This window comes from Ahaetulla prasina, chromosome 4 (assembly GCF_028640845.1).
Source record: "Ahaetulla prasina isolate Xishuangbanna chromosome 4, ASM2864084v1, whole genome shotgun sequence".
Lineage (NCBI taxonomy): Eukaryota > Metazoa > Chordata > Lepidosauria > Squamata > Colubridae > Ahaetulla > Ahaetulla prasina.
Genome location: NC_080542.1, coordinates 44,532,788 through 44,553,701, shown reverse-complemented (window position 1 = coordinate 44,553,701; position 20,914 = coordinate 44,532,788). Strand labels below are relative to the sequence as shown.

At 39.0% G+C, this 20,914-nt stretch overlaps 1 protein-coding gene across 5 annotated transcripts in view; it reads right to left on the bottom strand.

The window, feature by feature from the left end:
* Positions 1 to 3,764: 3,764 nt before the first annotated feature.
* Positions 3,765 to 20,914, bottom strand: part of MED24 (mediator complex subunit 24) — an 87,249-nt gene continuing 70,099 nt past the window's right edge. For 2 of the 5 annotated variants that reach the window (XM_058181535.1, XM_058181536.1), the window contains exons 19-26: positions 18,020 to 18,195; positions 17,157 to 17,421; positions 16,215 to 16,396; positions 15,264 to 15,357; positions 9,904 to 10,018; positions 7,894 to 7,974; positions 5,722 to 5,870; positions 3,765 to 4,190 (exon numbers count right to left, since the gene is read on the bottom strand). In XM_058181535.1, coding sequence (XP_058037518.1) covers positions 4,074 to 4,190; positions 5,722 to 5,870; positions 7,894 to 7,974; positions 9,904 to 10,018; positions 15,264 to 15,357; positions 16,215 to 16,396; positions 17,157 to 17,421; positions 18,020 to 18,195 — 1,179 coding nt within the window. In that variant the 3' untranslated portion in view covers positions 3,765 to 4,073. The remainder of the gene's footprint in view (positions 4,191 to 5,721; positions 5,871 to 7,893; positions 7,975 to 9,903; positions 10,019 to 15,263; positions 15,358 to 16,214; positions 16,397 to 17,156; positions 17,422 to 18,019; positions 18,196 to 20,914) is intronic. The other 3 variants (XM_058181537.1, XM_058181538.1, XM_058181539.1) reach the window with 3 other exon arrangements.

Sequence of the window (20,914 nt, the reverse complement as noted above, 5' to 3'; positions counted from 1 at the left end):
TCCAATCACACTTGGCCAATAAAAAATTCTATTCTATTCTATAACATGTATTAGAGTTTTTTTTCTTTGTCTATATCTATAGTTATATCTATAGTTATCACAGCTGCAAAATGACAACTTATAACTATGGGGGAATGAAACAGAATAAGGCCCTACGTAGAAGGGGACCACTCATTGTGGCCATGGGACAACTCACTGCACAATTGTGGGGGGACCTTGTCTTGCTTTAGGTTTGAACCTTTTCAAGGTAGAAGTGCCTGAGGCTTAGGTGAGCCAGAGCATGGAGTCCATGTGGACCTAAGGGTTGCTGGGATTCTATGCTCTGGCTCACCCCTGCCACGAGGACTTCTAACTTGAGAAGGTTCAAACCCAAAGTAAGTCAAGGCCAGCTGCAATTCTCCAGCAGCAAGTCGGCCACAGCAAGTTGTTCTAGACTCAAGCCTATGTGCTTTCTGCACTAAGTGTCACATAACAGACCATATTTGACAGCAGGTGGAGCTATGATTCAATATGAACAACCCTGCATGCTTTCATTAGCAGCTTGCCTGTTTTATGTGACATAATTCTTAAGATGATATGTTGAATAGACACTTCTTATTGGATCAACTCTACAAGACAATCACTTTTTTGAGATGTAATTCTTACTAGTAAATAATTACTTTACTCAGTGTATTTTTTTTAAAGTATAGTATTCCTCTGCCAAAGAAATAAAAAATAATACATGAGGTGTATTGCGTTGCTCATGACTGTCATGTTTAAAATGAGCTAGTATCTTCAGAAATTCTGAAATTTCCAAATTATATTGACATTTGAGATTTTTTTCAAGCCAGACCAAAAATCTAAAACTGCAATATATATATGTAGGTCTTGGCATATTTGGGTCTTTTCCCGTGTAAGGTTGAGAGTATCTTGGTGACGTTTTGATGAGGTCTCACTCATCATCTTCAGGCTGGTACGTTCGGCTTCGTGCTTCTGTGGGCAAAGCGTGGTCGGAGCTGCTGTCTCTCTATAAATACTGTTGGGGAGTGTTGCTGCGAGCGGTTGGCTGGCTGTGTGGTTGCACCTTGATTGGTAGATGGAGTGGGTGTTTGCAGATTGGTCGAGGTGGGGAGTGTTGCTGTGAGCAGGTTGGTTGGCTGTGTGGTTGCATCTTGACTGGTAAATGGAATGGGTGTTTGCAGATTGATCGGCTACCTCCCAGCATCCTGTGTGGATGTGGTCCTAGTCTTTTGTTCATGAGCTTTGGTGTTCTGGCCTCTGGAGTTCAGAACTAGTTCAAGACTTGATTTGTCATAATTGTGATGATTATGTCATACAGCTCATGAAAACTCCAAATTCACAATCTCAGAAAATTAGAATATTACATGAAATCAATAAAACAAGGATTGTACATAGAACAATATCGGACCTCTGAAAAGTATAAGCATGCATATGTACTCAGTACTTGGTTTGGGCCCCTTTTGCATCACTTACTGCCTCAATGCGGCATGGCATGGATGCTATCAGCCTGTGGCATTGCTGAGGTGTTATGGAAGACCAGGATAGCAGCCTTCAGCTCTTCTGCATTGTTCGGCCTCATGTCTCTCATCTTTCTCTTGGCAATGCCCCATAGATTCTCTATGGGGTTCAGGTCAGGTGAGTTTGCTGGCCAATCAAACACAGTAATCCCATGGACATTGAACCAGATTTTGGTACTTTTGGCAGTGTGGGCAGGTGCCAAGTCCTGCTGGAAAATAAAGTCAGCATCCCCATAAAGCTCGTCTGTGGAAGGAAGCATGAAGTGCTCCAAAATCTCTGGTAGATGGCTGTGTTGACCTTGGACTTAATGAAGCACAGTGGACCAACACCAGCAGATGACATGGCTCCCCAAATCAACACAGACTGTGGAAACTTCACACTGGACATGGGCTTCAAATGTCATATTCCTCTTGTGAAGCCGCTCCTGAACAACAAAAAATGTCAGAAGTGTCTTACCTGGACTAAAGAAAAAAGGAACTGGTCTGTTGCTCAGTGGTCCAAAGTCCTCTTTTCTGATGAGAGCAACTTTTGCATCTCATTTGGAAACCAAGGACCCAGAGTCTGGAGGAAGAATGGAGAGGCACACACTGCAAGATGCTTGAAGTCCAGTATGACGTTTCCAAAGTCTGTGTTGATTTGGGGAGCCATGCCATCTGCTGGTGCTGGTCCACTGTGCTTCATTAAGTCCAGGGTCAATGCAGCCGTCTACTAGGAGACTTCATTTTCCAGCAGGACTTGGCACCTGCCCAACTGTAAAGATGAAAGACATGAGACCGAACAATGCAGAAGAGCTGAAAGCTGCTATTGAAGCAGCCTGGTCTTTCGTAACACCTCAGCAGTGCCACAGGCTGATAGCATCCATGCCACGCCGCATTGAGGCAGCAATTGATGCAAAAGAGGTCCAAACCAAGTACTGAATACATATGCATACTTATACTTTTCAGAGGTCTGATATTATTCTATGAACAATCCTTGTTTTATTGATTTCACGTAATATTCTAATTTTCTGAGATTGTGAATCTGGGGTTTTCATGAGCTGTAAGCCATAATCATCAAAATTATGACAAATCAAGGCTTGAGTTATCTCGCTTTGCATGTAATGAGTCTATCTCCTATATTAGTTTCACCTTTTAAGTTGCATTACTGAAATAAATGAACTTTTGCACGATATTCTAATTTTTCGAGTTTCACCTGTGTGTGTGTGTGTGGGGGGGGTTAGGTGTTTACAGCTTAGTGCTTCTAGGAGAAATTATCCTAGAAGCACTAAGCTGTAAACACCCGAATAACCAAAGACCTACATACAAACACCCGCGAAAACTTCAGAAAACATATATATATATATATATATATATATATATATATATATATATATATATATATATATATATATATATATATATATATATATATCAGAATCAACTCTAAAGCCATTATGTTGATTCATCAATTCACCAATTCATCAAACTTTGTATCTGTGATGTAAAATAAGCAAATCCAGCAGCTTTGTGTTTTGAACATAATTCTACAACAGTCCTCGACTTACGACTAAGTTCAACATTTCTATTAATAAGTGAGACAGTTGTTGAGTGAGTGTAGCCCCAATTTATGACCTTTCTTGCAGCTCTTAAGTGAATTACTGCAACTGTTTTAAATTTGTCACACAGTTGTTAAGTGAATCTATTGACTTCCCCACTGAGTTTGCATGTCAGAAAATTGCAAAAGGTGATCACACAATCCCAGGACACTGCAACCATCATATGAGTCAATTGCCAAGCATCTGAATTTGGATCACATGATAATAGGGAAGTTACAACGGTCAGTGTGAAAAACAGTTGTAAGTCACTTTTTTCAGTGCTGTTGTAACTTCAAATAGATACTAAATGACCTGTTGCAAGTTGAGGACTATTTATATTTAAGAAAAAGCCGAAAGAGGTTATTCTTTAGCATTATAAAACAATTCAGACTTCCAAAAGCTATGAAAATATGAAAGTTGGTAGACAGAAAAGAAAAGAATGATAGCCTCCTAAATTCAGATCTTTCTTGACAACAAATATATTAGCAATTTTTGATAAAGATCTATGCAATTTTTTAAAAATATGCAACTGTTTTTTGAAACCAATGATAATTTGTCAATTTAAAAATGTATATCAATAATATCTGGTTCCAATCACGTTGACCAAGAATGCAGCTCCTTTTGGACATTTGAAAATAAATAGGAGAAAAGTATTGCTTATAAAATAAGGCAAATCAAAATATTTTTTATTTTATTCTACAAATATTAATGAACAACTTAAAGAGAGGTGTGTAACTGGCACTGTGGATAATGCTATTTGAAAGCAAAAAAAAAAAAAAGTTCAATATTTGGAATAGCAATCCTGGCAAGTTCCTGTTGGAGACTTCTGGATTGCACTGGAAGCTAACTTGGTTATGTGCTTCATCAGTATCTCTCAGAGTTGCAGCTCCTGCTTCTGTGGAACAGCTTTGAAAAGAGTTTTCTCCACCGTTTCCTGTCTCTTGTGATTTTGCCTCTGGCCTTTGTAAGGTAAATGGGAGGATCATAAGGCAGAAATGGCTTGAGCAGCCACTCGACGGCCCAGAGGCAAGCTGAGGTCTGTGATGGCCAGTACGATTTTAGGGCTGGACATATTTGATGCTTTCACCAATTCCGACACCTGGCCAGGAATAACAAATAAATCAATTGACCAAAGGCATACAGTAGCAAAAAGCCTCCTCCAACTAGCCCACATCTCTCTGAATAATCAATTTGTAAAAACTAAATCACTTATCTATAAGTAATGTTGAGTTCCACATGTCAAGCTCTGAAAATGGATGTATGTGTATTGATTAATGCATATGTAAATATTTATTATCTTGGACCAGTATCATACAAATATAAGTATTAATAATTAAAATAAACTGTTATTGAAAATATTAAAGAAAATTATGTGAGAATTTTTAAAAGGAAATGATATGAATTTCCTGATCTGGGTTTCTTCGTTCTCTTTGCTTTTTGGTTAGTCTGAGTTTTATATTGCCCTATACTGCATATTATTCAGAATTTTATGGTTGGTAAAGAGTAAGGTAAAAATTGTAGACGTGAGTAAGAATGAAGAACAGCCTACGTGAGTTAGTTTTACTAGTGAAACCTATTTCTAATCAAGAAGTTTATGAGAGCAACTTTCTAGCAAAGGTCCTTATCCTGGCAGTTAGTAATAGTTAGGATCTACCCTAATTTTTTTGGGGGGGGGGAGGATATATTTGCATCCTCAGTGTGTAGGAGCATACTGTTTATAACTTAAAGGGCAAGAGTAGGCTGGAGGGGAAGATAATCTCAGATTTTAGTTTGCATAGAAGAACATATTCTCCCATGGGATAAAACTGGGATTTGGCTCTGTCTATGAAGCATTTTTCCTCAAAATAAAGAACTGATTGTACCATTCCCTTAATAGATTTTATACAAATATGGAGATACTGGGTTTGATTTGAGCTTTTTAAAAAACATGTCTGGAATCAAGAAATACTTATAAATATTTATAGTATTTGTAATATCTCCATACAACTTTTAGTAATAACATTTATATAGATAAAATATGCCATTCTTTTATTTTCTTGCATTTTTAACACCAACAAAATTAATACATTTCATTTTCTAACATCTAAAGATTAGGGACTTTATTCTGCAACCCACTGCAGGTTTACCTCTAACATAATACTCTGCAATGGGCCTAATTTCAGGTAATATACAAATGATCCCCACTTAAAACATTCCAATTGCTTTCAATATTTTGCAAACTGCCTCCCCCTAGTGTCAGAAAAATCGAACAACATACAAAGGAGAAATTCCTACAATTTGCAAATCAGAGATGGCTGGTGCTTTAGAACCCCTTGTCCCCAATAACAATGAAATCCAGAAGAAATCACTTTGGAAGTGATACTTTAAGATAAGTTTTGTATTCAAAAATACAAAAATCTATTATGCGAATGTAGAAAGTAACTCTGCTTGAAAAAACACCCCATCCTGACCAGAAGATTGTGGTCTGGATGGAAGTAGCCGAGAATCTGGTAATTATTGGGGAAAAAATATCTAATGGGAGACTATTTATTAAGGGCATGCTACAGAGGGCACCGTTAAGAAGACACACTCAAAAGGGAAGTTTGAAGAATAATGGCGTCTTGCCTAATAAAAAAATGGAACCGGCTTACCATGGTGAAAGGCATAAACTGTAGGATGCTGCCACGGCTTCCTTGTTCCAAGCAATCCACACACTCCTCCATGAACCATTGCACAAACTGGGTATGTGTTCCAGCTGTCTTGGCTCCCAAAATGGAGGAGATCAGCAAGAAGAGATTGGCTGGGGAATAGAATGCATATGGGAAAATAAATAATAATTGTCCTTGGGTGGCATACACAGCAGCAGATAATCCTACGAGGCATCAAAATCAGGATGAATGTTCAGCTTTTCTTGAGCCAAGCTTGGTTTTTTTGTAACTACAAATACTCACATTTCTGGTTTGCCACTGCCTCCTTGGTATTTCTAGTTCTGCTTAGCTTTTTTTAAGACCCGCTAAGGGGCCTAGGAGTTGCCATCTGCTGAATTAGTAATTCCCAGTGGTGGGTTTCAAATTTTTTTACTACCGGTTCTATGGGTATGGCTTGGTGGGCGTGGCATGGCTTGGTGGGTGAGCAGGGGAAAGATACTGCAAAATCTCCATTCCCACCTGACTCCAGGTGAAGGTTACTGCAAAATTCCCATTTCCTCCCAATTAGCTGGGACTCAGGAAGCAGAGAATAGATGTGGGCGGCGCCAGTCAGAATTTTTACTACTAGTTCTCCAAACTACTCAAAATTTCCACTTCCAAAATTTCCAAAATTCTCCAGAACTGGTCAGAACCTGCTGCAACCCACCTCTGGTAGTTCCATATTGGTTTCAAAAAAATTACATCTGTTGTAAGGCCACAACAATGAATTTGGTGTAGTATTTAGATTTAAAACAGCTTTCTTAGATCACAGTTCTATCTCACAAAGTATAAGCTCATGAACATTGATTCAGAAATAAGTCAGTGAAATATATTTCTTAAGAAGTCTGCTTACAAGCAATTACTTGACATCCATTACATTGAAGAGTTTCTTTTATTTATTCTTTCTTTGGCATGAGCCCTATGTTAACACACCAGTTCAAAATGTTAGCTGTTAGGATTTTTCAATTCAGAGGCAAGGTTTTGCATACTTTTCAGAAGTAACAGCTTATAAAAAAAAGATGTTAATAAAATCCATCTTAGTTCATTATGGTAAAACAGTCATCTCCCATTTTTGTTAGTTTGGAGGATGGTGACCTGAACAATGAGACTTAATTTTTGTTTAATCGGTAAAAGCAAAGCTGAGCGATTATTCATTCTAAGTACCATGAATTTCTAAAAATGCCATTCTGGTGAATCTAAAGCTAAAAATTTATTTAATTTGAAGTTTCATTCTTTACCCCATTTTAGTTTTGTCCTCTCCAAATAGTGATTGATTTGCATTACTGTTTTTTAAATATCTTGTGGTGTTTAACACTATAAAATATTTTTCTTTCACTATTCACTATTCAAAAGTATGATCTAACTGTGTAAATCACTCATTGAACTTTTGAGATGCCAGCTTTTCTCACTGATTCCAGAATTCAGACAAACATATGAACAAAAAACATGCTTGCATTTCAAACTCAAAAAGGCTTGGTAATAGTTAGACTTGTTATAACATTGTTATAACATTGTTATAACAAGAAAGCAGTATCAGCAGTATCATTTCCATGTGTCCTATAACAAGGGTGAACAAGAATGTAAAACTGAGTGGTTAAGGTAACTGGATAATTATTGTTAACATCCCAAAGCTCACTTGAAGGACTCAGCATACAGTAGAGGAACCCCTTGTCTTTGATTTCTAGCCATAAAACATTCTGCTGACCAGCACACCTTGCCATGTGATTTGGAAAACTACGTACAGTATTGATTCTCACCTCAGAAATTATGAAGAAGATACCTCAAAACTCTTTGCTGCACTTTTGCCATGGAATAACTAGGTTATTGTTCTGGAAACTATTTCTTTGTATAATTCCAGGCTGAAATGGCACCTTTCAAACTCTGCTTTATACAATTGGTTATAATTTCTTTGGCATTTAGATGTCACACAGATTTTGCTGTAGTGCATATGATGCTTTCTTTCCGCTTTTCTGGTCTTGGACCGAAATAAAATATTTGAGATCTCTCTAACAAAGGTCCTAATTATACCTTTGTTTGGCAAGCCCCTGCACAATACCGAGTGCTGGCCAAAATAATCTTTTGGCCTCCTTGGGGAATTTTACTCCTGGCACTTTTAGTAAAAACTGAAGAACTTACCAAGAACTCTGTTGAGGGGATCGCGCATGCTGACTGTGTGGAGTTGTGAGGCAGAAAGCGAAGTGCTCATTGTGCGGTCTGCTGGAAAAAAAAAAGAAACAAACCCATTTCCATAACTAGAAACTCACCTATGAAGAAACAGACAAAACAAGGAAGACTTTTTACCACATCATGTTTAGTCAATGTATGCCCATATATTTCTATAGGCCAATCAACACTCTGCCAGCCTGAATTTTGTTAGATGCTTTTAATTGTAATGATGTGTTTGTTTGTGTGTGTGTGTGTGTGTGTGTGTGTATTAGGATCAAGCTTAATCTTTATAATTAAAATCTCTAAGCCTCATTAAGGCTCATAAGCACTTTAAAAAATGACATGGCTGCAGCCCAATATTTTGCTTATGAATGTCCCCACAAAAAAGATACAAAAGATACACTTACAGTGGTCAAGAACATACTAGATGGAATCTGGCAGGAACCCCTTTCCCAAATTTGTCTTCTAATGAGTAGGTTTTTGTAAACTGCAAAAGGCAACCATTTTGTGATAGAGTCTACTGCATTCTTTCTAAAGCTTACATGTGCCTTTCAGTCAAGGAGACTTGCCTAAACAGAATTTCCTGACATTTCCCCTTTTGTGGCAATCAGTCACAGAGCGTTCAGTGACCAAAATAGGTTGCTGCTGGATTTCTGTTTTATCATTATTAAACAAATCAAATTAATGAAGCAGGCTGTCGTTCTGAATGTCTGATGGTATTATTCAACTCAACTTTAACAGTAGTATTAAAATATTTTACAGTGTTCCATTGGAATCTTCAGACGTAAACATCACCATCAGAGAAACTTATTCAGCCAGCTTCGTAACAATGGAGATAACAACACTGATAAATATTTAGGGATTATCAGAGGAATTAGAGAAGGTGGTACATGAAACGGTTTAAACAGGTATTATATAATTCAGTCTTTGCCAAATGGTTGTCCTTTATATAAGCCAGATTATAATTCCCAAGACCAGCTGGCTATGAATTATGAGAATTGTAGCCCAGCAGTTTTGGAGAGCACTAGCTTGGGAAAGACCAATATAAATGCAAAATATTATCTTTGTTATGGCTGCTGTATGTTATCAGATGAGTCTAGACAAGGCTACAACTGCCTTTTCTGCTACTCCCGTCTGTTGTCTCCTCTTGGAGGAAAACATCTGTTTCTGATCACAGATAATTTTGAAATGGTTCACAATTAAGCTAAAGTCATTTTAACTCAGGCCATTTACTTGGTTAATCAGCTTCAAGAGTAGACTTAACTTTATAACCAAGAATAGATCTATGCTCTATAACAGGGGTCCCCAACCTTTGTCCCTTTAAGACTTGTGGACTTCAACTCCCAGAGTCCCATCCACAAGTCTTAAAGGGACCAAGGTTGGAGACCCCTGCTCTATAAGTAAGAATAAATAGAGTAGACCTATATATTCAAGAATTATTGGGGGGGGGGGGAGAGAGAGAGCCATGACAGAATTCAAATTAGAAAGGAAGGTTATAATTCCAGTTCTGTCATGACTCCCCCCCCCCACACACATACATACATTTACTCTTGATTATTTATGGCTATTGCCTTTTGTTTTTCCTATACTATTACAGCAGAAAAGAAAGAGGAATCTTAAACCACTTCAATGAAAGGAAGAAACAGCACATTAAAAACTCCCAAATTGCAAAGTTATAGAGGAAAAAGAGAAATCGCAAGAAAGCATAATGAAATAAGAGGAAATCGCAAATACTATGACAACAACAAAAATTGGGCAAGAATCCAAGGTGATGAACAATCATATTCTCCATTTCTATGAAGCTCTGACTAATGCTGTAAATGTTTTGCTGTCACAGTAATTTTTCATTTGATAGCCTTTTCCTGGTTTTCTTTTTCTGTAGTGTTCTCTCTAAGCATTGGGGTGGGTGGGGGGAAGGGGGACAGACAACAAGCAAGCTGAATGAGCTGAATGTGGCAAGTTCCAGAAAAGATTCCTCACCGTGGTTCCACTTACTGGGGCTAGACAGAACGCTCGTATCTTCCTCGTTGGAGCTGAGCAGGCGCATGAGTTTTGATGGCTGAGTATCATCCAGTGGAAAAAGACTGATGTAATCCTGGAAGAGGATGACCCCCACACCCAAGACCAAACTGCAGTTACTTTTAACAAAACACAAACCAAAGCAGGCATTCTGGGCCTCATCCTTCCATTCAAGTATGAGCTTGTAGTACAAACTCAGATTCTATGTCAAGCAGCCTAATTAAGGATGATTCACGCACACTGTATTTTGATACTTCCTTCTTTTGCAATGTATGAAGACAAGTGAGTGGAAAGTTAGTAAAAGTATAAGAAATGTATGATAGTTAAGCACCTGAGTTGTGGCGGATGAGTCTCTGATTCAAAGATCACTGCTGCCCTAACGCTCCTTCTGCAAACATATGAACATAATACCGATTTATCTTGCAGGACCAAGATAAGTGAAAATTGACCTAATGTATAATGGTAATTACAGCTCCTAGTAATGGGACCGGGATATTTATGGGACCGCCTGCTGCCACCAGTAGCCTTCCATCGACCGGTGCGCTCTCACAGGGAGGGCCTCCTTGGGGTGCCGTCGGCCAAACAATGTCGGCTGGCGGCCCCCAGGGGAAGAGCGTTCTCTGTGGGGGCTCCGGTCCTGTGGAAGGATCTACCTGTGGGACTACGTCTTCTCCCTCATCTTCGGACCTTTAAGCGCGAGCTCAAAACTTTCTTCTTTCACCAAGCAGGGCTGGCCTAACGATAAATTTTAATCGAGGGTTTGTTAGTGGGGTTTTTAAGGGGTTTTTAATTTATTTTTATAATTTTACACACTTATTTTAAATACTCAGCTTATTGAATTAGATTTTTAATGAATATTGTATTTTAAATTTTTTTGGTATTTATGTTTTATCTATACTGTACATCGCCCTGAGTCCTCAGAGAAGGGCGGTATAAAAATGTGAAAAATAAATAAATAAATAAATAGTTGTTACTAAACTATAATTCATAATAAGCCTAGTCAGCATAGCTCTTCAAGGAAGATCTTGGTAATGTAGTTCAATACCTGAAAAGCCATAGTTTTTACAGTTAATTGTCAACTTACCATGATTCATTTAATGACTGTTCGAAATTAATAGGATCTTGGAACGAGCAATGTGTGGCCTGTAAAGGACTTTTGGCTGTCATAAAACATTGAATTTTACCCACAGCATATCCCAGCATTTTTGGCACTTGGCATTTTTGGCTTGCTTTTACGACAGACTGCAAAGTTTCAAAGTCATGTGATAAGATTGGTGACATTTTTTTCCACTTTGATCTGGTTATTTATTGTGTTAATCTTTTAATGACCCTAAGATTTGAGTTTATAACCACTTTAGCGAGTGTCACAAAAGCAGTAAAAACAATGGGTCCAATCACACAGGCACCTCAACTTACAACTGCAATGACTATAATTACAAGGGCTGTACAATAGCTGGGTTTGATTCTAAGATGAGAGAGATGACATCTGTGTTCTAAGCAGTCAGGGAGACTTCCACGGACAGAAACCCAATCAAATTTACTCCCTAATCATTTGGGAAATGTTCAATTTAATTATTTTTTCAGATATTAAAGACCTTCAAATGGCAAACTTAATTTGACACCTGGTGAGAACAAATTTACACTTCCCTGTTGCTTCTACCTATGAACTCTGCTACAACATATAATATTGCCAGGTTCTACAGAACAGCATTCAAAATACGTCAGATGATCTGTGCCAGAAACCAGTTTTAAACACCTACCTTTTTATTATAATTTGTTATATTTTTATTATACGCATTGTTTTTAAATTCTTTGTGCCCCACTCTTTTTATGTCAGACTTTGGTCATAATTAAGGTTTTATTTGATAAATAGCCTCAAAAATTCAAAATAAGAAAAACGCAGAAAAAATATTTTGATTTAAGAAAGTTTTAAATGGAGCAGGAGATCAGATTTGAAATTGGTTATTTTTGATATAATCCCAATAACCATAGTAATTGCACTTAGACCTATATACTGCTTCATGGTGCTTTACAACCCTCTCTAAGTGGTTTACATAGTCAGCATATTGCCCCCAACAATCTGGGTCCTCATTTTACCCACCTTGGAAGGGTGGAAGGCTGAGTCAACCTTGAGCGGGTCAGAATTGAACTTCTGGAGTGAGCAGTGTGTTAGCCCTCCAGTAATACATTCTAACCATGCACCACCATGGCTCTTAAGACTTGAGAAACATGTATATAATCAATATACTGTTGGGAAACAACTGAAATGGAACTAAGTCCTTATTAAAAACTGAGGCTTGATGAATGGATAATGAGAAGAAGAAATTCTGCACGATGCCCCTTTATAGGAAGAAACAAATCTGGATATGGAACGGCTCCAAGAAGAAATCCTCTTAATGATGTTACTTCATGCAATTTGGAAAGTGGGTGGTGAAAACTTTGAAGACTTCTTTTAAATATTGAAGAGTGCTGAAAGATCAAATCCTGTGACGTCATATAAAGTTGGACTATTTGAACATGGATAAGCTATTTGATATTTTTGGTGGCTCCCAGCAGACTTTTTGATGAACCAAGATTGAGAAGATGATGATTTTTGGATTGAGTATAGAAAAAGCTAGGAGGTATAGGGAGAAGAAATTTTTATCTGTAACTTTATAAGGTGAAGAGTTAATATAATAATTTGGTGTGATGAAGTTTAGAAGACATTTCTTTATTGGTTTTTTTATTGTTTCCTTTCTCTTCTATTTCCAGCAAAACCAACACCATCCCCTTTCCCCCCCCCTGCATAGTCTATTATGATTTGTTCCTGCTTAGCTTGAGGCAGCCAGCAAGGGGCAGCCTTCTCACCACCATCAACTCAGTGCCACCATTTCTTTGCAGAATATCTCAACACCGGAAAGTCGCTGTGGGGATAATTTGCTGCCAGTGCTGAATGGAGAGCCAGACAAGCAAGCAGGCTCTCAGAGGGGGGCGGAGGTAGGTTGGCTCCGCCACAAATGCAGTTTGGCTGCAGCAGAGGATGAGGTGGAGTGTGGGAAGGCAATGGCAGGTGGGCGCTTCCTATTTTGATGCTCCCCACTGTTGCCTCTGAGTCTTGCAGAGTCTTGGGCTGCACCACTCTACAAGCCCTGTGGCTTTAAAAGAAACCTTGCAGAGCCTTGGCACTTTAGGAAAACAACCTTGCAGACCCCTGTTGCTTTAAAGAAACCTTGCAGAGCCTCAACACTTACCCCTGCCTGCTGCTGCCTCCCCAACCCTCCACCTTATCCCCCGCTACAGCCAAATTGCCGATTTGGTTTGGGACGGAGCCAACCTACCTCAACCGCCCTCTGACAACCTGCTTGTTCATCTCACTCTCCATCCAGCACCCACAGCAAGTTATCCCTGCAGTGACTTTCCTGTGTTGAGATATCCTGCAAAGAAATGGCAGTACTGAGTTGGTGGTGAGAAGGCTGCCCCTGCTGCCTCAAGCTAAGCAGGAACGGGTCATCATAGAGTCTATGACATAGACCCTGCCGAAAGTACAGGGGGGGAAAAAGGGGGGGGGAGTAGAAGAGAAAAGGAAACAATAGCAAAGTTGGCAGAGGCCTGCTGGCTGCCCCAAGCTAGTGGCATGGAATCCTCTCATTCTGTTTCTGCACTTCTATTTTTAAATGAAAAGAGGACAATATGTTAGAAATGGTCATCGATGCTACTATGTGTATTCTGAGGTCTGAACCCACAATACTGGATATGTCTTTTCAAAATGTTTTGAAAAAGAGGCTGGCTTTGGGGTGTTTTTTTAAGGTACTAAGCTTCTAGCTTATATGGTTTGAGAAGAAAAAATAAGACATAATTTCTATGATCAGAATTAATAACGACCAACCTTCACCTTAACAAAAACTAATTATTTATTTCAGTCAAGATATATTCATGTCTTAGATCTCAGAGTGAGCCATTGTCCTTGGTGCAATTTCAAAAGTCCCATACTCCTATCTAATATTATGAAGATACAGAATATTGATTGCCAGAGTTGGAAGGGACTTGGAGGTCTTCTAGTCCAGCCTTCTGTTCAAGCAGGAGACCCTATGCCCGTGATGGCGAACCTATGGCATGCGTGCCGGAAGTGGCACACAAAGCCATCTCTCCGGGCACATCAGTTGTGCCCTGTTGCTCTTACTGGCACATGTGGGCGGGAGTGCCAGAAACCAAAAGAGCAGCTCCCTGGCATGCATGGACGTGTCGGGAAGCTGAGCTTTGGGTTTCCGGCGCACAGCTGGTCTTCGAGTGTGCATGCACAACAGAAGCTAGAAGACCAGGTGACCGGTGCATATGTGCATGCCAGAAACTGGAAGCTCAGCTTCCTGGCACGCAACTGCTCTTCCAGTTTCTGGTGCTCCCCTGTGCATGTGCTCTCCTATTTCGGCACTTGGTGCCGAAAAGGTTCTCCAACACTGCCCTATGCCATTCCAGACAAATGGCTGTCAAATCTCTGTTTAAATACCTCCAATGATAAGCACCCACTTGCAAGCCATTCCACCAGTGAATTGTTCTGTTAGGAAATTTCTCCTTAGTTCTAGGTTGGATCTCTCTTTGATAACTTTCTTCTTGTTCTGCCTTTAGAGGCTTCGGAAAATATGTTGACCCCCTCTCTTTTCTGTGACAGTTCCCACAAATATTGGAAAATTGTTATGTCACCCTTAGTCCTTCTTTTCAGTAGATATATCCAATTCCTGCAACCATTTTTCAAATATTTTAGCCTCCAACCCCCTAATCATCTTCGTTGTTCTTCTCTGAACCCTTTCTAGAATCTCAACATCTTTTTTCTATTGTGGATTTTTATATAAAAAAATATCAGATAAATATTTATATATTACAACTAAAAATGCCTGCAACAAGTTATTTAATCACAACAATACTGTGCTTTTTTTCAAAACATTCTTGCCTCTATTCTCAAGCATTCTTTCTTATATTTTTAAATTTACCAACTTCATTCCCTCTGCTCAATCTCCAGCCTTTTTACTTTTTCCCCAATATCTTAGAGTAGCGGTCCCCAACTTTGCGGCTTGGCGGCCTGGCAGGGGGGAGAAGGGAACTAGCCATGCAAACAGTGGGCCAGCGCACATACAATTCAACTCTTGTGAGCGGTGGACCAGCACGCACATGTATTCGCATGCAGCCTGACTGCAAGTGGAGGTGCACACACATGCGGGCGTATATCAGTCTGCCGCTCACATGAGTTATGCACTTGTGCACACTAGTCCACTTCTCACATGGCTGAGGTCCAGTACTGATTGCAGCCCAGAGACTGGGGACCCCGTCACAGAGTAATTCCAGTGTACCTCTATGTCTTCTCGGTGCCTCTTTCGTTGCCAGGGAGATACCTGTCCCTTATTGTGGGAGGAATAAGAACTGGAAGCACACCACACAGATAACCTGATAGGGGACAAAAAGAAAGTCAACTTCAAGGCAACTTCTTCCATTTTTTACAAGATCTAGGAAATGGGTTGACAACCTCAAATTGTATAAGGAAATCACGGAATCCTACACCATATTTAAATTTTTCTTTCTGTCAATAAATAAATAAATAGGATTCATTCCTGTACTGGACCCAAACCCCAAACATTCACTGCTATCACAGAAAAGAAAACTGCAATGCTGACCAATAGAAAAGTCTGTGTACTAGGAGAAAAAATTCTAGTAATGGTTCACTCCTACAACTGTGAAGCAATTTTTCTCAATCTGGTGTCCTCCAAATGTATTGGGATTTGCAGGTTGGTGAAGACTAAGAGACTCAATAACTTGAAATGAGTTAATATATATCACTCTTTTCACTGCAAGATTTGTTTTTCATTGGGAGAATATAGTTCTGAAGACAAGATGGTGTCCTGTGATCCCAAGACATCATAATACCTTTTCTAACAAGGTCTAGCAGTTGGATAAAGGACTAACAAGTCCTTAAGGAAGGGCTAAAGGGTCTAGCTTTGCATTTAAAAATATACAATTCATAAGAGTATATACTTTAATCTACATTAAAGTCTTGTTATATTCCAGCAAAATAATAAAGCTTTTGATTATCATTATTTCACACTCCTTTAATACTCAATGGAATGCCCTCATTTGTAATCGTAACATAAAAAAGCTGACTATGCAGAATTTCCAGGAGGAAATAACACAATACAATATTTGTCCCATTTCCAGAATAACAAAACAATCACAAAGCCTCTATGTATTAAGTTTCGGCTCGCAGATATCTAGTTTTTTGGTGTAGTTCATTGAGATCTGTCTCTTACTTGGCAAGGGCCTTGCCTGGTGGGTCCATTAGCATATGCCATTTGGAAGAGTCCGTAAGCAAATTGGGCAAGATGTGTCCCAAGAGGGTGAGTGTGAGCTGCTGCATGTCCAGACAAAAAATAGAATAGAGCAACTCCACGGCTCTCATTGCATGCTCTTTCCGTGTCTCTTTCAGGAGTTCCTGAAAAAAGAAGAGAGGCAGCAAAAATAATGCAAAGGAAAAAAAAGAAATAAACTGTGTCCTTATTTCCCACTGATTTACAGCAATCAGTGTTAATCCACCACCATCTGAAAATCCTAATCTGGTTTACACAGTTCATGCATTCAATATGCTAAGATCCATACTTTGGTGAGAAAGAACATAAGAACTGTGGTGATCAAACCAAAGACCTATAATCCAGTATTCAGTTCCCACAATGCCAATTAAAAACCTCAGAGAAACCCATTCGCATCAGGTTTCTCTTCATCTGCTTTAATAAAGTAGGCATTGGAGAACACAGATTTGTGGTAAATTTACGGGAACAACTAATGAAGCTATTCCCATGACTGCTATGTATTAAATGCAAGCTGTATTTATAATGAAATAGAAGTTCAAAATTATGCAGCTTTTTCTCCTGTTCATGCAACACAATAAGCTTGAGGCATGCCTCTTTTGAACAAAAATAACTACTTCCTTGTTCTAGAAATAGAATATTCCTGGTTTCAAGGTATTTGCTTCCGATTTTGCCAGAACTAGTTCTTACAACAGCCTAACAAAAGCCTCCCACTAATATTTCCAAGCAACTAGCCTGATATGAGTATGGCCTCTGGCACTGGAGACGATGCCTAGCCATTACAAATTGTAACTACCAATATCTTGATATTCCGATAATTTAGTAAATCTTTTTTTTTCAATCTTCCAAATTGTTGATCTTCACTTATATTTCTCATGTTTTCCATACCTTGACAAGATTGTTGCAGAACCAATAGACGCCACCCATGTGTAATAGTGTATCAAAGATATGAATAGAATGGCTGTCCACCCAGCCTTTCTCCAGGACTTTAGAGAAGACACCCATCAGCACTTCTTTTATAGGTTTTTTGGCAGGAAGAAGATTCCAATAGGGCATTGTGTCAACTCCTGTAGCCGGGAATTTAATCTGTGCAGCTGTCTGCTGAACAACATCAGCACACATGTGCTCAAGGATTGAACTCATGATCACCACTCTGGATAGGGAAGGAAGAGGATAAATATTCAGTTTTTATACTTGTTTTCTTTTATGGTTTGCTTGGCTGTAGCTATGTAATTAAAGTTCTAAACCAATCCTTTCCAAAAGGAAATAGGAAAAAACTTTTAAAACACTATAGCCTACAATTGGGACAATCATATCAGACATAGCTGGGGGAATGAAATATCCAAAAAATACCCCTGCTTAACTCTTTATAGACTACCCTATTCTACAGACTACAGTTTTCATACTTCAAATAATACAATGTATAAATAATGAAGTAAATAATGGATTAAAATTTGAGATTCAGAATTTAATTCTATATAAAATACTTTTTTTACACTGAAATGATAAACATGCCAATAAGGAGAAGATGCAGATTGGTTTCAAGCTAGAACAATAAACAAAATTCTTGCAGCCTTCACCCTGTATTTTAAAGTGCTGTAAAGTGCCTCTAATTCTTAGTCATAGGACATGCTGGCTGGGAATCATGAGGACTGTGCTCCAAAATAATGTTGGAAAAGCCTGATTTAAATACAGGGTACAATGTTTTCTTCTTGAAGAGATCAGAGTTCAGATCAAGATCTGCTGTTTACCTTTCACTGTAGAATTGCAGGGTGTTCTCGCCATATAGGGGGTTGCCTAGTTGTCGAATCATCTGCAGTGACTTCTCTCGTTCGTCTAAGCCCAGCATTCGGACATGAGCCACAAGCCAAGCCACAGCACATACTGCCATGCTGCATACCTTTCCCTTGATATTATCTGTGATTTTCTGGGATGGGAAAAGAAAGGAGTCATGAACATAACTGAGAATTTTAATACAGAAGAGAAATTGTTCTTGCTATGGAACACTGAATAACTAAATAAAATAAAATAAAATTGGGTGTAGTGAAACAAGGAAGACCTTGGATTCTGGTTTCCAGAATTATTTTGTAAGAAATGTGGCAGCATATAGTCCTATAATGAATATCAGATTAAAGTGTTCGGGATTAAGGGTATGCACATGTTTTTTCACATCCTATATGGAGCTGTTCATAATATTATTTTGTTTAATGTATCCCCAGGGAATTATAAACACATTTGGCTAAACATGCTTATAAACTTACTTATATATGTAATTTTTATTGAAGCTTTTAATAAAAGCAAAAACAAACTAAATTCAGAGAGAAGAGAAACAGAAAGAAAGAATACAAAGATCAAGCCCCCAGAAGCTCCATTTCGGCCTGCGAAGGGCTGGGGGAGGCCCATGGAGGGCCAGATATGGCCTGCAGAAGTTCCATTTTGATCTGTGCTGGGCCAGGGAAGGCCCACGGAGGGCTGAACGGTGCCTCGGAGGGTCAGATTCACCTCTCAGAAGCTCCATTTCGGCCGGCAACATGCTGGGCGAGGCCTATGAAGGCCAAATGCCATGTCAGAGGGGCACACGCAGCTTAGAGGCTGGAGAGGCGACTGCTTGCTAGATCTTCACAAGATATCCTAAGTGACCCGGCATGACAGGTTGTGGGGAAAGCAATTGTGGGGAACATGAGGTATTTCAGTGGGTTGGGGAGGCACTGATCTTAAGCAAGTGGCCTGTTCCATTAGTAGGCCCCCCTATGGCCTTCCCCACCTTGAAATACCTCATGTGCACTTAACGAGCCTCATCTGATTAGTGAATGCATAGGTGAAAGGAGGGAGTGATCCTATGCAAGATACGAGATTCACTCCCATAAATCCTCGGGTTATAAGTGGAATGAGCAGGCTCCGTTACATTCCCAACTCAAGGACTACCTGTATATCTATTAAAAAGTCATTATCCAAGCCAATGCTTATTATACATATTTCTATTTTGATTCTCAAAGCTTTAACTTTTTTTTGTACATCCAGTAGGAAGTTTTTATCTGGGTATTCTCTTGACTTGTTTGTGTTTCCATTTTAGCTTCCTTGTTTGTCTTATAATCAACATCATCATTATTATTAATAATATTTTATCATCATCATCCAATATTTCTGGTTCTAATATTTCTGCATCAGGCAAAATTTGTTTCACATTTGTGAACATTTAACATTTTACGGACATAATCTATCCATAAAAAGCAGACATCATTACTGGCATTACTGACATTGCAGTTACTAATTTCTAGTCCCATTCTTTGAAAATCTTTTAGGATATGTAAACTTTTGTGTCATTTTGAAATCTCCATGCTAACCAAAAACCAGAGGCAAGTTTATACTTTTCCCCATTTTTCCTCTTATGCTTAGTCTTTAGTCCCTTCTAGCACCCAATTTCTAAAATCATAAAATCTCAAATCTTTGCTAGGACTGGCAACCAGAATAGAATCTATGGCCGTTGCAACATCCTAGTGGTCGTGTGATTGCAATCTAGGCAATCCCACTTACAACAGGTTTGCAAAATGTTCTGAGATCATCTGATGACCATCTGCAATCTTCCCTATTGACTTTCCCAAAAAAATCAACCTGGCTGTCCCAAAGGTGTTTTTTCAAGAAAGAGGCAACTGGACTTTCTAGTTTTTCTTTGAAGATGTTTCGCTTCTCATCCAAGCTGAAGAAGCTTCTTCGATTAGTAACAAAATGTCTTCAAAGCAAAACCAGAAAGTCCAGTTGCCTCTTGAAAAAGCACCTTTGGACAACTTTGACCTGGATAACTGAGAATTTCCATAGACATCAACCTGGTTGGTTCCCAACTGAAAATGGTTCATCCTGAAATCCAATCTTAGGATGGACCTTTTTCAGCCATCCTCCCTGAAAGTAAAAAAGCTGCTTGTTGGAGAGATTTCATCCTGCACCAGGCAGAGGCTCTTCAAAACAATATTTTAGAGGGGCGGGGCTGACGTTGCAACGAGACAATGGACGACCTGAAGCTCCAGGTTCACCGTCGATGTTTTACTGTCTAGACGGTCCTTTCTTGGACCTCACTGTCCTGTAGAGACAGTGATTGTTGAGGGTGCTTTTGAGGATCTCAGGGACATCGCAAAGTCCCTGACTGATCCAGGAGAAGCCCTTTTTCTGGACAAGAAGTTTTGGCTATATTTGCCACTGAAGTTGGGACAGCTCCAGAAATGGAAGAATTGGAAAGAAGTGTGCTGGTGGGGTGAGAGACTTTTTTAAAAATATTATTTAAAAAAATCATCCTGAGATTAGAAGAGGTTAATCTTGATAAAAAAAAAGTTGAGCAGGGGACTGAGGCCACTTTAGAAGAAATTTATCTTCTTTTGCTTTTTAAAAAGACTTTTTTTTCTGGGAACGACCCTATGCTGGATTTAACTTTTGGAACTGGTCTGGACTGAATTGAAACTAGTGAATTGCATCTTTTGTATTTTTTTTTTTAAAAAAACTTCTGTGCCTCTTTTGGGGAACTCTTCCTTTTCTTTTAATATTATTTGGTGCTGTAATAAATTTAAAAGTTTCTTTTTAAAATTATTTTTGCTGTTTGAGGAAGGAGGGAGGCAAGGAAAGATTAAACAACATTGCCACCTAGTGGACTTTGTGTT